At 41.9% G+C, this 14,143-nt stretch overlaps 1 protein-coding gene across 1 annotated transcript in view; it reads left to right on the top strand.

The window, feature by feature from the left end:
• TMEFF1 (transmembrane protein with EGF like and two follistatin like domains 1) overlaps nt 1-14,143 on the top strand; it is a 120,906-nt gene that overhangs the window by 105,646 nt on the left and 1,117 nt on the right. Inside the window, exons 6-9 of the mRNA XM_061351448.1 lie at nt 2,842-2,990; nt 3,839-3,904; nt 8,410-8,533; nt 12,629-12,787. Of these exons, the coding sequence (XP_061207432.1) occupies nt 2,842-2,990; nt 3,839-3,904; nt 8,410-8,533; nt 12,629-12,787 (498 nt within the window). The remainder of the gene's footprint in view (nt 1-2,841; nt 2,991-3,838; nt 3,905-8,409; nt 8,534-12,628; nt 12,788-14,143) is intronic.

Genomic DNA, 14,143 nt, shown 5'->3' with positions numbered 1-14,143 from the left:
GGATCCTGGAAGAGGGGGCAGATGCTGGAGATTAGAGACACAAATGCCAGGGGATGCCCCAGCAGTACAGTTGGTTTTGTGGTCAGCAACAGCTGGTAACAGCCACAGTGAGGCAGGCACAGGAGAATCCACCCCATCTCCAATGGGGAAGGGCGGTCAGTGCCTGGGGAGCATGTCTGAGCAGCACGGGTAGGGGTGGGCAGCAGGCACGTATTCCACTGGTTGGATGGGTCAGTTCAGCTGGCGAGACCCATCTAGCCTGTGGGTGGAAAGCACATATGGCTGCCAGCTGGTGGTGGTCTGTAGTGCCAGCGGGACCCCGAAGGGGATTTGGTGTGCTTGCAAGACTCCAGCAAATCCCATCATCCAGACTGGCAGCAGGCTGGTGTTTCACTCACTCCCACCCCTGGCAGTCACCAAATCTGTTCTGCTTGCCTGTTGCAGCTGGTCAGTGGGCTTCAGCTGCTTCATGCTGCCCCAGCACTTACGGAAGTGTCACAAGCTTTCCTTTTGTAGTTTTTGGTGTTGCTTTTTGTTATCATTTCTCTGCCTTTAGAAGTAAATTTTAAAATATGAAAAGAAATGTTTGTATGTTGAAAAGATTCTTGGAGCTAAGACGGAGAACGTTTGTCAGAAAAACGGGGTCAGGAATTCACAACTACCCCCAAACCAAGAATTTGGCAATGCTAAGAAAGTAAACATTTAAGATTAGATGCTAAATCTAAACACAGCGAATCATGCAAAAGTATGCAGCTTCTAAGCAGTTTCAACTCTTGCCTGTAATGTCACCCAAGGGAAGAAAAAAGTACTTTCAAAACTCACCTTATTTGTCACTAGGGATGACAAATCCCAACAGTAATTACAGTGCTACAGACCTTGGGTGGTGACTGCAAACAGATTTAGTGCAGTTTGAACACAGAAATACAGATGGAATCAGTCTAGAGATACCTATACCAATGTGACAAGGAGGGGTGAGTGCAGGCCGTGGTGTTTCCTGAGCTTTAAGGCTGTGGGAAGGTATCTGTAAGCACATAGCCGATGTTATACAAATTAGGACTAGCTGTCTGCCCTTGTGTGTCAATAAATGTGCACAACTGCTGAGCCTTTGTGCTCATTGAGCAAATGCATATAGTAAATCCTGTTAAAGTCCTCATTAGGCTTATTAGGCTTAGAATCATGCGGAAGCATGTAGACAAAAGAGTCCTTCCTTTCCTGGGTCTAAGGTTTGCAACCATTACCATTTCTAGTAAGAAAAAAAATCATATGTTCATCATATTGCTATTTAGTGGCTTCATGAGTGCTTTGAGGTGGGTCACTAAGAGGTACAGAGACTTAATACTGGGGTAGTACCATTAGGTGCACTTAAAAACCTGCTTGCACTAGAGGTGTTCTTTTGTCTAGCAACAACCTGCGGTTCACAGGCATGAAATATTACTGGCAAAATTAGCACCTGTAAATTTTGGCAACAAAAGCTGCTGGTGTATAAAGAGTGAAAGGTACACTGGCTGTCTTCAGTGCTTCTGCAGCATGGAATTGGGCTCTGCTGCAAGATCTCTTACGGACTTGAGATGCACATACATCTATTTAATAGTTTGATGGTACCTGGAACAGCTGGAAAGAACATAAAAACCTCGGCAAATTGGTAGCTCAGGGTTTTCTTTTTCCCACCACATGTTTTATAGCAGTGAATCATGATGAAGCTAGCAGCAGCTCCTAGAAGTCAGACCATGTGCCCAGTATGCAGAGCTTTCTAGCAAAGAGAGGATCATGTACCCATAGGCACCTCCTCAGAGGATGTAAAGCAGCCCTTCTTGCTCTCACAGCATCAGCAGGAGCTCAACTGAGCACTGGACATGGTACCCACCTTGGCCCATGTTCTGCAGCCAACCTCCTTACTTTTCCCAGGCAGAGCAGAGCTTGCAGAGCAAAGTGAAACACACACAGAAACTGTCATTCAAAACCAGACATTCAGTTAAAAAGTAAAATATTGATTAAAACAAGAGGGCTGGGGATTTGACAGCTGGAAAGATTTCCTGTGACATTCATACCTGTACAGTTTCAGGCTTTTTTGTTGAGGTAACAAAACTGTCGCACTGAACACAGGTAAGTCACAGCCCTACCTGAGTCTTTGGCTGTCCTACATTTGTGTGGTTAGGAACCAGCTACATGCTAAGTCTTCATTTTTCCTACTTTCATTTTAAAGTCCCTAGTTACAAATTATATGGGAAATACCACATCTGAAACAACCAAAGTGTCAATTGGATACAGTATAAAATAATTCAGATCGCATAATCCTGTTTTAAATACAACATAAAAGCCCCCACTGTTAACTTTCAAAGGTATAAATGGAATGTTGAAATGACACACTTAACTGAGCATATTGATTCTGCACAACCTATGAAATTGAAAATATCTTTTTACTGCTTAACAGAAATGGGAATCCTTTTCTGTCTTTTTCCCTCTCAGGGATCCTGATGACCCCCAAAATTAGAATATTCATCTGGTTTTGAGAACAGAGGCAACACAAACTGTTATATTAATGTAGTAAATCTTCCTAGCAATGTGTTATCAATGTTCAGGTGTTAATCAATGAGATTGATGTCACTATAAAATGATGAGAAACATCAAAGCCGTATTGAAAAGCACACTGAAGCACTGATTCATAATTTTGTATCTTCTGCTCGGAAGCCTGAGCCATCAACAGATTCTTCAGCATCCTCACACAACATGCTCTTCTCCCCTGGCATTAGTGTATGAGCTAGTGTTTGATAAGGATTCAATATAACTTAATTCTTGTTTGCTGGATGTCAATTTTGTTTTGCTGTATGTTTGAATTAACAGGTGTGTATGTAATATAGACTGCAGTGGATACAGTTTTAATCCTGTATGTGCTTCTGATGGAAGTTCCTATAACAATCCATGCTTTGTTAGAGAAGCATCATGTCTGAGGCAAGAGCAGATCGACATCAGGCATCTTGGACACTGCTCAGGTATGCTTAAGTTTGGTTTTCTGGTCAATGTAAGTTGTGACATAAGCGAGCTTGGTACAGCTTTCCTGTTTCCATTTTTTATCAGAAGCCACTGATCCAGTTATCAGTGAACTCCTGCCTGTATTTTAGAGTTTCCCACACAGAGGTATGTTTGCACTACATACATATGTGCTGTGTTTACATTACCTTTCTTTGGCTGCTGTTACCTGAAAAGACAAGGAAAGATCTTATGAGGATCTAAGTGATAGTCCAATGTGTCTTACATGAGGGGGTGGTAAGAAGTATGAGAGCAAAAGGAATACCAGTGGAAGGGAAATGTTCCCTCTTGGGGATGTGGGCTTTACAATGTGCTTCCAAGGTAAGTCAAATTGGCCTTGATTGCACAAATACTCCTTTCTTTTTCCCATGTTGGAATGATCCACTGAATCCCTTTGGTCTACTGCATTATAGTTAGTCATGTGTATGACTCTTCAGTTTTGGGATCTTGCAGTTAGGACTTTCTCATGGGAATAACAGCTTTCCACCATCTCTTTGCCACTTACCTCTAGATCTGTAACTTGGACAGTTCCAAAACCAAAACCAGACTGTCACCAAAATAACCTAGGCCCATACCATAGAAAAGTCGTAGTTCAAAGCCTACAGCTTAAGGTGTGCTAAGTCTTGGTCTGGACACTGGGTTACTGACCTGCTGAGCAGGTTGTATGGGAGGAACAATGTGGGAATGTGTCCCGTTTTACTGCAATTTAAATGATTCTTTGACTACTATTCTGGCTTCTCAATGACATACATGTAGTGGTCTGGAAATAAGCCTTTCCTAATAGCTATCAATGCATGTATTTATCCTCTAGAAACAGATGACACGAATGCCGTTGGAAAGAAAGAGGATGGCATGCAGTATCGGCCAGAGGTGAAAGGTACTGTGCTGGCTGTGTTGTTTGGTTGCAGTTTCACAAGACTGGAAAACAGAGCACGCAGGTCCCTTCTTGTCTGCCTTACAGCTTTGATTTCTGTAACTGAGACAGAGCTGTTAACAGCTTCTTTCTTACAGCTCGCTGCAAGGCTGGAAAGAAGATGTGCAGGATTTTTTGTGAGTTTTGCCTGCTGTGTTCATCTAAGATGCTCAGCTGCTCACCACCCGATGCAGTGGGCCCAGGCCTAGACTCCCCACAAGTGCTGTGAAAATTACTTTACTGGAAGACACCAAGCTGACATTCTTGATGCAATGACATAAGCCTCCCTCCTGTGACCCTATCTTTTGTGTTAATTTCTGGGGGAAAAGAAGCAGATTCTATATTTTTATGGTATTTCAAAATATTTTCAGTAAACTAATATGCTGACTGACACTGCTTAAACATGTTTTACCTATATGAACCTTACCTTACCTTTAATAACCTCAGTATAAATGAAATAGGGCAGAGTTTCACTTTCTGCTCTATTATTTTACCTGGTAGTAGCCCATGTGTTACATACATTCTCAGAACAAAAATATATGCTTCTGCATGTCATGACTCTTGCTCAAAGTATTGTTGTCCAGGAAAAAAATGCCTCTGCCTTTTTCAAGTTACTGACAAAAGGCAGATCTGCATAGGTGTTAACCTTTTCTCCTCTTCTCTCACAAATAATGGCACTGTTAGAACAGAACAGAATAGAATAGAACTACTTCAGTCAGAAGAGACCTACAGCGATCATCTAATCAGCCTTACCAGTTCAGGACTGACCAAGCTAAACCATGTTGTTAAGGTCATCATCCAAATGCCTCTTAACGTAAAGCACTGGCAGGCCTGGGACATCAACCACCACTCTAGGAAGCTTGTTCCAGTGTTTGACCACCCTCTCTGTGAAGAAATGCTTCCTAAAGTCCAGTCTAAACCTCGCCAGCACAGCTTTGAACCCTTCCCACATATCCTGTCCCTGGGTATCAGTGAGAAGAGACCAGCACCTCCCTTTCCACTTCCCCTCCTCAGGAAGCTGTAGAGAGCAATGAGGTTGCCCCTCAGCCTCCTTTTCTCCAAACCAGACAAGCCCAGAGTCCTTAACCAATCCTCATAGCGCATTCCTTCCAGACCTTTCAGTCCACAGACACCCACCACAGCATCTCCTTGTTTTCCATCCCCCCACCCCTCACCCAGAGGCTCTCAACCACATCAACACTAACTGTAAGGGCTGCACAGTCAAACCTCTTCCTTATGTACAGTGTGACACCCCCGCCTCACCTGCCCTGCCTATCCCTCCTGAACAGCATCCTCCATCCCGGCACTCAGTCATGGGATTCTTTCCACCAAGAATCACTGATACCAATTACGCCAGTTCTGGGAACTAATCAGCACTTCCAGTTCATCCCACTTGTTTCTCATATTATGGGTGTTGGTGTACAAGCATTTCAGGTATGTTCCTGAGACCTCTGTGCACCCAGGAGCAGGACAAATATTCCCACTAATATTGCCGCCCTAGGCAATGTCATGCCAACCCTTGGCTTATCTACTGCAATGCTGCTGGTATTCCCTTTCCCCTCTGATTCTAATTTAAAGCTCTCTCAATCAGTTCCTCCAGCATGTGCCCAAAGTTGCATTTTCCCCTTCAGGACAGGTGGATCCTACCAGGCTGCAGCATACCTTGTGTCTCAAAGGCTCTTTCGTGGTCTAAAGCCCCAAAGTTCTGGTGGAAGCACCAGTCCTGGAGCCAGGTATTGCTGTCCTGGGCTCACCTGTTTCTTCCAAAGTCCCCCTTCATTATTGGGAGGATTAAGGAAAACGCTACCTCTGCTCCCAAATATTTCAGCATTCTTCCCAAGGCTCTGAAATGTCTTTTGTTTGACCTCATACTTCTTACTGTTACATCATTAGTACCCATGTGAAAGAGCAGGAATGGACAGTAGTCTGAAGCTTGTACTAAGCTCTTTAATCTTGTGATGAATCCCTAATTCGGGCCCCAGGGAGGCAGCAAAATTCCCTGAAAAGAGAGTCCAGTCTTCAAATGGGATGCTTCCATTCTGCACAGGAAGGAATCACTGATGATGATAGCTTGTTGTTTCTCCTCAGTACCAGTCTTAATACATGTTTTGTTGTGAGGGGTGAGTATCCTCTCTGTTAGCTCTGGTCTTTATTTTTTACTGTCATTATGCTTGTTTTGCCTTCTCATGGCATCTCAGAGTAAAGCCATCTCACCATGGCATTCAACATTTCTTTTGTTCTTCTTGAAAAGCCATTCATTGCCAAAAAGCTCTGTATATTTTTCTTTTTTCACAAATTCTCTTATTTTCACTCCATATGATGTACCAGTTGGAATGATTTAATGTCAATTTTCACTTACATTTTGAAGGCATAAAAGGCACCAAATGCAGTATACATCTCATTATGTGTTGTAATGAAACACCACTTTTGGTTCCTATTCAGAAGAAGTTACAGCCTTTTATTCATTGCGTATAAATTGCTCTTGAAACCTAGTTAGTGGAAAAAACTTTGTATATAATTATTATTATTAATGTGTACAGCTTGTGCAGTCTCAAGTTTGGCAAATGATGTGCACAGAGGGAATATGCCTTGTGCAGAAATAGTGTTTTGAAATATTTCAATGCAGCAGTCGTGTCTCTCGAGATAGTGAAAGCCGGCTTTGAATGACTTTTTCCTCCAGTACAAGAGAATAGTCCACACTTCTGTTTGCTGCTGCTATAAATTCCTTTGGGTTACTCTTGTTAAACCCTGCTCTTTGAATGCTTAACACCTCCTAGTCTCTAGAACCACAGCCGTGGCAGTCTCCCTCTCCTGCAGTGCAAGTGGCTTACTAAAGTTACATCAGTAAGGTCTCTTTTCCTAGATTCAGCTGGCTTGCTGGTTTTGTTGTACCAACATGGGAATCGGGGTTTCAGGTGTCATACATGCCTCTTCCTTCTTCTGGTGAAGCATCTGAGCTAATATATCCAGTCACTCTTTCAAGGCTCCTATACCAGTTAAACCTTTCACTTTGAAGCTATGAAGCAGTCTTGTAAGCCTCTCAGATTAAATATGGATTCCCACCGATAGGTGGGTAAATGTCTGTTTTACACTAGGAATCGCCTCCTGCATTTAACAAGTTTTGCCGTTAACAAGTGGCCGTGGCCATCCCACTTTTTAGGGGTTGCATCTTTCACTGAGCCTCACATTCTGTATTAGTGCGTGCATTAAAACGTGCATGGCACAGCTATACGAACAGAGTAAGACCAAGTTGGACAGAACCTTAGGTAACATAGTCTAGTGTGAGGCACCCCTGCCCATGGTAGGTGGGTTGGAACTGGATGATCTTAAGGGCTTTCCAACCCTAACTATTCTATGATCTGTAATTGTAAGTAGCTTGTTATCAGCCTTGGATCAGGACCAAATGTGACAGTAATTACTGCTTGGAGGACGGAGGCAACAGTTTTGGGATGAGACATCCCCACTTTTCTCCTCTTAGACATGCCACAATGTAGTCTATTGCATCAGGGCAGTGGTGGACATCTTGTAATGTCAGGCAATGTTCTTCCCTTTTATCAAGTCTTCCATATCTTTGAAGCACAGTCTGAACCAACAGGCTTCCTAACGAAGACCTAAACCAGCAGCTCTTTCTTGCTGGTGTTATTTCAAGTATCTGCAATTGTATAAGATTTCTTCTTCAAAGTCCCTTTTTGCTTGGCACCTGCAGTTCATTATAATCTTGTACTTGTGATGCTATAGTCTATTGCTATGGAAATGAACATATTCCACAGTTACGCTCACATCTTTAGATCCCTGCTCTATACAGAAGTTCCTTATGAATTACCAACTGTTTAGGACTTTTTTCACAGAAAAATTTGGGGGAAAGAATGGTTGAAAATACATGCAGCTTTAGATAGTTTGAGTAACAACACAGAAGCATGAAAGATGTTGGCACAGAAGGGACTGCCTTCCTGTGCTGAGCTATGCTGAGTTCCCTCTCCATAAAACCATTTCTCTGAGGAATACTGGTGTTGCAGTGTGATTTCAGCTATAGCGACCAGTGGTACCAGTCAGATCTGGGCTTTATCAGTTGTTTTCTGCCCAGTAATAATAAAATGTGGTCCAGATTCTTTCTAATCCTTCAGGGTTTCTTTCCTCTGTTTAGGGATAGGAGATCACTCTCTGTATTAGCTCTTTGTCCCAATGCCACTGACAAAGCTTCTGCTGATCTTCCTGCGTTGGCTTGATTCTGTCATGAATACTTTTCTCCTTTTCTCCTTTCTTCTCCATAAGAAGCATATTTAGATGTCTCTGAGGATCATTTTTCAGCACAGTACATTCTAGCAAATCTCTAGGTGCCTCTGAAACTTCACCCTTAAGCTTTTGCTTTATTATTCTGTGTTCCTCTACAAGTTTTTAAGGATATGCTATTCTTGGTTGAGATTTTTTAATGAATATCATACAGCCATTTATGTATATCTCTTTTCAAGATGCCAGTGATCAAAGAGAAGACATTTACATTGGAAACCATATACCTTGTTCGGAAAGCTTCAATGGCTACTGTATACATGGAAAATGTGAATTCATTTATTCCACTCAGAAGGCTTCCTGCCGGTAAGTTCTGCATGCCTCCAAAGTGTGCTTGAAATTGCTGTAAAGCTTAATCAAAATGCTCTCTAGACATAATTACAGCATGTACCAATTTGCACTTATCTAAGCAGTGCCACAAGAGCTGTATCCCTGTGCTGTGGGTAGCACCCAGCTGCTCCCGTCATGTGGATGATAGTGCTCAGAGGAAACACTCGGTCAGTCAGGCAGTTCAGAAGCTTAATATCCCTGAATAGTGTGGCCTTAGTGTTGTCCTCTTATTTTCAGCTGCTAAATCCTATCTAGAGAGAGAAAAACCTACCAAAAAATGGCTTTGCCTTGCATGGTTTCTCTGTATGACTGCTTTCCCCATAGACCTCTCAGTCTGTTTTTATACTATCTGTGCATTTTATTGCTCCTGTCATAAACTCTCTCTAGAGTATCAATATCTTATCTTTAACATTTATTGTCCTTTTCACAGTAATAGGCTTCATCTAGAGAGTATAATATTGCAACATGTGCTTTAGCCCACATTGTTTTTCTACAGTGTAATCTAGCAGCTAAGTACTCTCAGTATAAAGCCACTCAGTGTTTCCTAGTTTATCTGAATGTTCCAGTTTATTTCCCCCAGACAATATTTCTCTTTACATTTCACCAACTGAATTCTGTAACTTTATTTGCCTCAAAAACTAAAATTAATTTTAAAAGTTTTTTACAGAAAATGGCCCCTTTTCCTTCATGATATGTAGTGCCCTGTTTATTAGGAGCTTTAACTCCTGAACTTCTGTCTTGCAAGCTTGTACTTTCAGATTAATGTGGTCAGAGATGCTATAACTCTTTGCTTTCATTTGCTTTGGAAAATTCAGCTGTAAATCCTTTAGATACTATCAGATTTTCTCCTTTGATCTTTATTGATCAAGGATATTAAGGAGGTGTTGCACTGCCAAGATTTAAGGGTTTCCAGACTGATCAGAGAGCAAGAAGCCCAAAAGGCAGAGCCAATATAGTTGTCAGCTTCAGCATGTGAAAGCTTATATCATTCTTTTTGCCATCCAAGACCCTTTCTTGTTTATTTTCACCTTTACAGTAGGATTTACTTGTTTTTCTCTTTTCTTGGACAGAACCAAGAGAGCTCAAAATGGCTTTGCTTCTTTTGGGAAGCTGGGTGCATCCCCCCACATCATCTTGATGGGCATTATGCAGCACTATTTGAATAGAGTATTCTTTTAATCTAGAGCTGTGTTTAACAAAATTTCTGATGGGTTTGTCCTCAAAATATTCAAAGTAGAGGTATTTAAAAGAAAAGGTTTCTGGCTGATTTTTTTTATTTTATTTCTTGAACTTTTGTTTTTCTGGAAGGCACTAATCACATAGAAATGTATTCATTAATGATTCAATTACTGTTCTATCATGCAAATATTTATTATTACTCTAATAATTACTGATAGGCAATGTTTCAATGAATTTAGTTAATGTACTGTCCCTTTATATTCTGTTCTACAATTACTGTTAGTACCTTCAGTTCTTTATTTGAACAGCCTGAACACTGTCTCAGCACTGGGCCTTGTGCAACAACCCTCACATGGTTCCAGTCAAGAATTTCTGATTGTCTGTTCTTAACCCTAAGTATCAGATCTCCTTCAGCTTTTTCTTGGCTATTTAAATACTGATGGTCTCATATTTTATCCATGTTTCCTACTAGAGCAGAGTTAATAAGGAAACAAATGATTTATATCAGACAGCAGTCTGCTGTAGCAATCAGGTACTTCTATCAAAGAAAAAATTCTCTCCTGTGGCAAGTAACGTATCATGATGAATGCTGGGGGTAGATTGTTATTTTCAAATGCTTTGTGTTCTCATACACATCTAGCATGTACATTGTTTAATTTGGCCCTCATTTCCTGGTAGTCATCTATGTGAGGTTTCAGATGACCTAAAAACTGCAGGAAATACCTGCGCAGGGCAAATTCTGACTTTGGCTTTCACTGAGGGCAATAAATCTCCTTGCTCATTGTACAGCAGCCCTCCAGAACTCGCAGCAGGCAGGTGGAAGGAAGGTTTTGGAGTAGGCTGTTGCATAATATTTAGTTTAGCAGCCTTTGCACATCTGTGATCTGGTCTATCTGCTGCTGCCCTGCAGTTCTTCCCCTTCCTTATGACAGGCTCCATCAAGGAGGCACAGGTCGATCCTTTGCAAATAACTTCTTTACGCTGACTCAATTATTTGACTGATCAGCATATTTTGATAAATCCATGCTGACCTCTATTTATCTTGCTATTGTATTAATGCTATATTATCTTGCTATATGTTAATGCAGCAGAATGCTTTCTAATCTGTTATACCTGTTTAAGGTAGCTTAAACTAGTGTCCACTAGTTTAAGTGAAGCTTAAACTTCATCCCATCGCCGATACGGTTCTTAACATGAGCAGTCCTTCTTTACAGGAATTCGATACTCCTGAATCTCCATTCAATATTTCTCAGAAATAATTTCCTGTGGCTTCAGTGTTTCTGAGAAAACATCTCTGAATTACTTGTGCCCCCTCTGCTTTGTTTTGCCTTCTCTGTTTTAAAGCAATTCTCACATTGATCACACTTTGACTGTTACCTTCTTTAATGAAAACAAAAGCAAAGTAACAATGAAAATTCAGTCCTCTCCACTAGAAAGGAGTTCTCTTCCTTAAATTGTTTCTTTTTGCATTATTACCAATGTATTCCCCATTCTCGTTCTTCTTGTATGATAATACACGTTTCTCTTGATTCTCTTCCTAATCATTACTGAGCTTACATGCAGTACACAGGGCTTTTCTTTAATAACTCTGCTCTTACAGGAACTTGTTTTATGCCTGAACCAAAACTCCTTACACAGCAGCTGATGGCTGGAGAAAGTAGAGTCACAAGATTATGAACATGTAAACCCCAATTGTTATCCCTGCATGCAAAGGGGGATTAGGAGTTGCATTAGCAGTTGTAGGAATGGCTGTGGAGTATTTATTTTGTTCCTCCAAACAGAATTAATTCCTACCCTAGCAGAAAACTTTTTGATGGATGAGACTGATTTTGTGTTGCATTTGGGTCTATATGATCCAGTTTACAAAAGGGTTGTTTCTCTGCCTGTGTGTGAACATTACTTCTCCAGCTTTCTACCATAGAGCTGGAGGTTAATTGTATGTAATCCAGTTGCCCTGGATGACCCATTTGCATCAGTGAGTTTAAAGGACAGCTGCATAAGGAACTTGCTCAGGGATGTGAGTGGTGGATTTTCATTCTGCAGACTTCAGCTCAGTGTCTTGGGTGGCTCTTGCCTTTCCGTGTTGTGCTTCAGCCTCTCTTGCCTTCCAACATGAATTGTTCCAGAGCATGTTTTCTCTGCCACCTTCACTGCTGGCACATCTGGCGTTCCCTGAACCTATGTTGCTGACCAGGAGCAGCCTCTGCTGTGTTTCTCATTGAGCTAACTGCTGCTTTGCTCAGGCAGGCTACCATTTAAAGCAGCTGCTTCTCTTCTACCTCCAGCCGTTTCTTCCCCATCCCTAGCCAATTTTTATGGATTCTTCCATGAACTCCCACTTTAACATTGTGGGCCCCTGTGTTTTCTAACTCGGCCTCCAGTAAATTTTGCTTCAGTGACAAGGCAGGAGGGGGTTTGATGCTGGGCTTGTCCGATAGGTTTTGCAGGATTCCAGTTCTGTAGACTGCAGCTGGAAAAGAGATCTTCCTTTTCCTACAATTTTCAAGATTTTTGTTCCTCTTTGTCATGTCTCTCTCATACTGACATTGCAGCTGAATGAGCATGCTGATGTGTTTCCTGAGCATGCTTCTTTAAGCATGCTTCATTTAACCTCCTCTACTTATTTCACCTATTTGCTTTATTCTTCCTAAATACCGCCCCAATTTAATAATGATCCCATAAGATTCTTTTGCCACATGAGGACGTTCACTATGTTGGTGTGTTCTCGGACACCAGTAACTGAACCCATGAAAGCAGAGCATATCTCCACACCTCCACCTTCTCACCAACTCTTTCTCAGCTGGAGTCACCTTGAACTCCTTATTTCATCTGCAGAATGACCGGGCTGTTTTCAAATTACAGATTCCCTAAAATATCCCTTTTCTTTTTCAGGTGTGAATCAGGATATACTGGACAGCACTGTGAAAAGACAGACTTTAGTATTCTTTATGTTGTCCCAAGCAGACAAAAGCTTACGCATGTCCTTATTGCAGCAATAATTGGAGCTGTACAGATTGCCATTATAGTTGCAATTGTCATGTGCATAACAAGGTAGGTAAAGACAAAAACAGTAACGCATTGTATGGATATACTTATTCTGTATTGAAATATTTAACACCCATAATTTTATATGCTTTATCTCAAAATATCCACAGAAAAAGCACCTAATGACTGAAGCTGTAGGATTATGTAACATCCTATTGCCTTTGCTTTTTTGGTCACAAAAGACACATTTGTTTAAACTCACAAACCACCAGTAACTGCTCTGAATCCCCAGACCAAATACCCAGCAAAAGAGATCAGCCTTGAAACACATCCAAAAGGTCAGCTACTGCATTAGACCTCCCCTGAACTTACCCAAGCATTGCTGGTATCTCATAGAAGCTATAATCCCTACTCCCGCCCAGTGAAACCGGAGAGGTTGACAAGATGCTGCTCTTTGCAGTACCACTGTAAATGGTGTTACATGGAGGGAGGAGTATCCCTCACACTATATATGCTTTGTGGAAACTAATGTGCATCTAGTCCTGCTATTAGTCACTCTCCATGGGAACCTATTTTATACAATTTAAAGACACACAAGCACAGAGATCATGTTTCTGGGTTGTCTCAGAGTCTCACCCTGTATGAAAACGGAGCTGAGAGCCATGGATTCCTTTTGATGACAAGGGGTTCAGCTTGCTCATTAAGTGTTGAACCCAGTGGTGTCTGAGGTCTCTGGGATAAATTAAGGTTGACTTTAGTTACCTTATAGGTGCATGAAGCATTTAAGTACTATGCTTGGGCATCCATGATACATGTGGATATACACATACTTTGACAGCTCCTGCACATATAAAAGAGTTACTTAGCTCATGCAGTTGATGTCATCCCTTTTTTACTCACCACCCCACTGGCTAAAGCACTGGTGAGAAGGCTGTGGTTCAGCAGCCCTGCTCTTTCAGCCTCCCTACAACTGTTTCCCAGCTCACAGTCTCTCAAGGACAGTCTGTCTTGCTTCACTGCAGTAGGACTGATTCATTGAGCATTGCCTGTTGCCTTATGGGTTAAGTGCCGTCCCACTCAGAATTGCTGGCTTTTGTGAATCCTTCCTCAGCTGTGTGTCTGTCCCCAAGAAAGGGATCGCCTGAGTCACCTTACAGAGAGTCCGGGGTGGGCTCTGTCTCAGGGGTGCCATGAGCAGCAGGACACCGGGAGGTCCAACACTTCAAAAGGCTGTTTGATCCAGTCTTGCTGTCCGCTGGATTTTAAGTATGAGATATGTATGAAGTAAAGCCAGGGTAATTATTCACCATGGCATGTGTTTTGCTGGGTCAAGGCTGAAGGACATAGCACCTTGCTGGTTTCAGTCTTAAGTTCAAGCAGAACTCCCTTCTGAGTGATCTGAGGTCCCACGGGTGTCCCCAG

This window comes from Neopsephotus bourkii, unplaced genomic scaffold (assembly GCF_033783945.1).
Source record: "Neopsephotus bourkii isolate Nb327-2 ecotype Australia unplaced genomic scaffold, CSIRO-AGI_Nbou_v1 NB_591, whole genome shotgun sequence".
Lineage (NCBI taxonomy): Eukaryota > Metazoa > Chordata > Aves > Psittaciformes > Psittacidae > Neopsephotus > Neopsephotus bourkii.
Note: the sequence above shows the minus strand (reverse complement) of the source record. Positions and strands in the feature narration are given on the sequence as shown.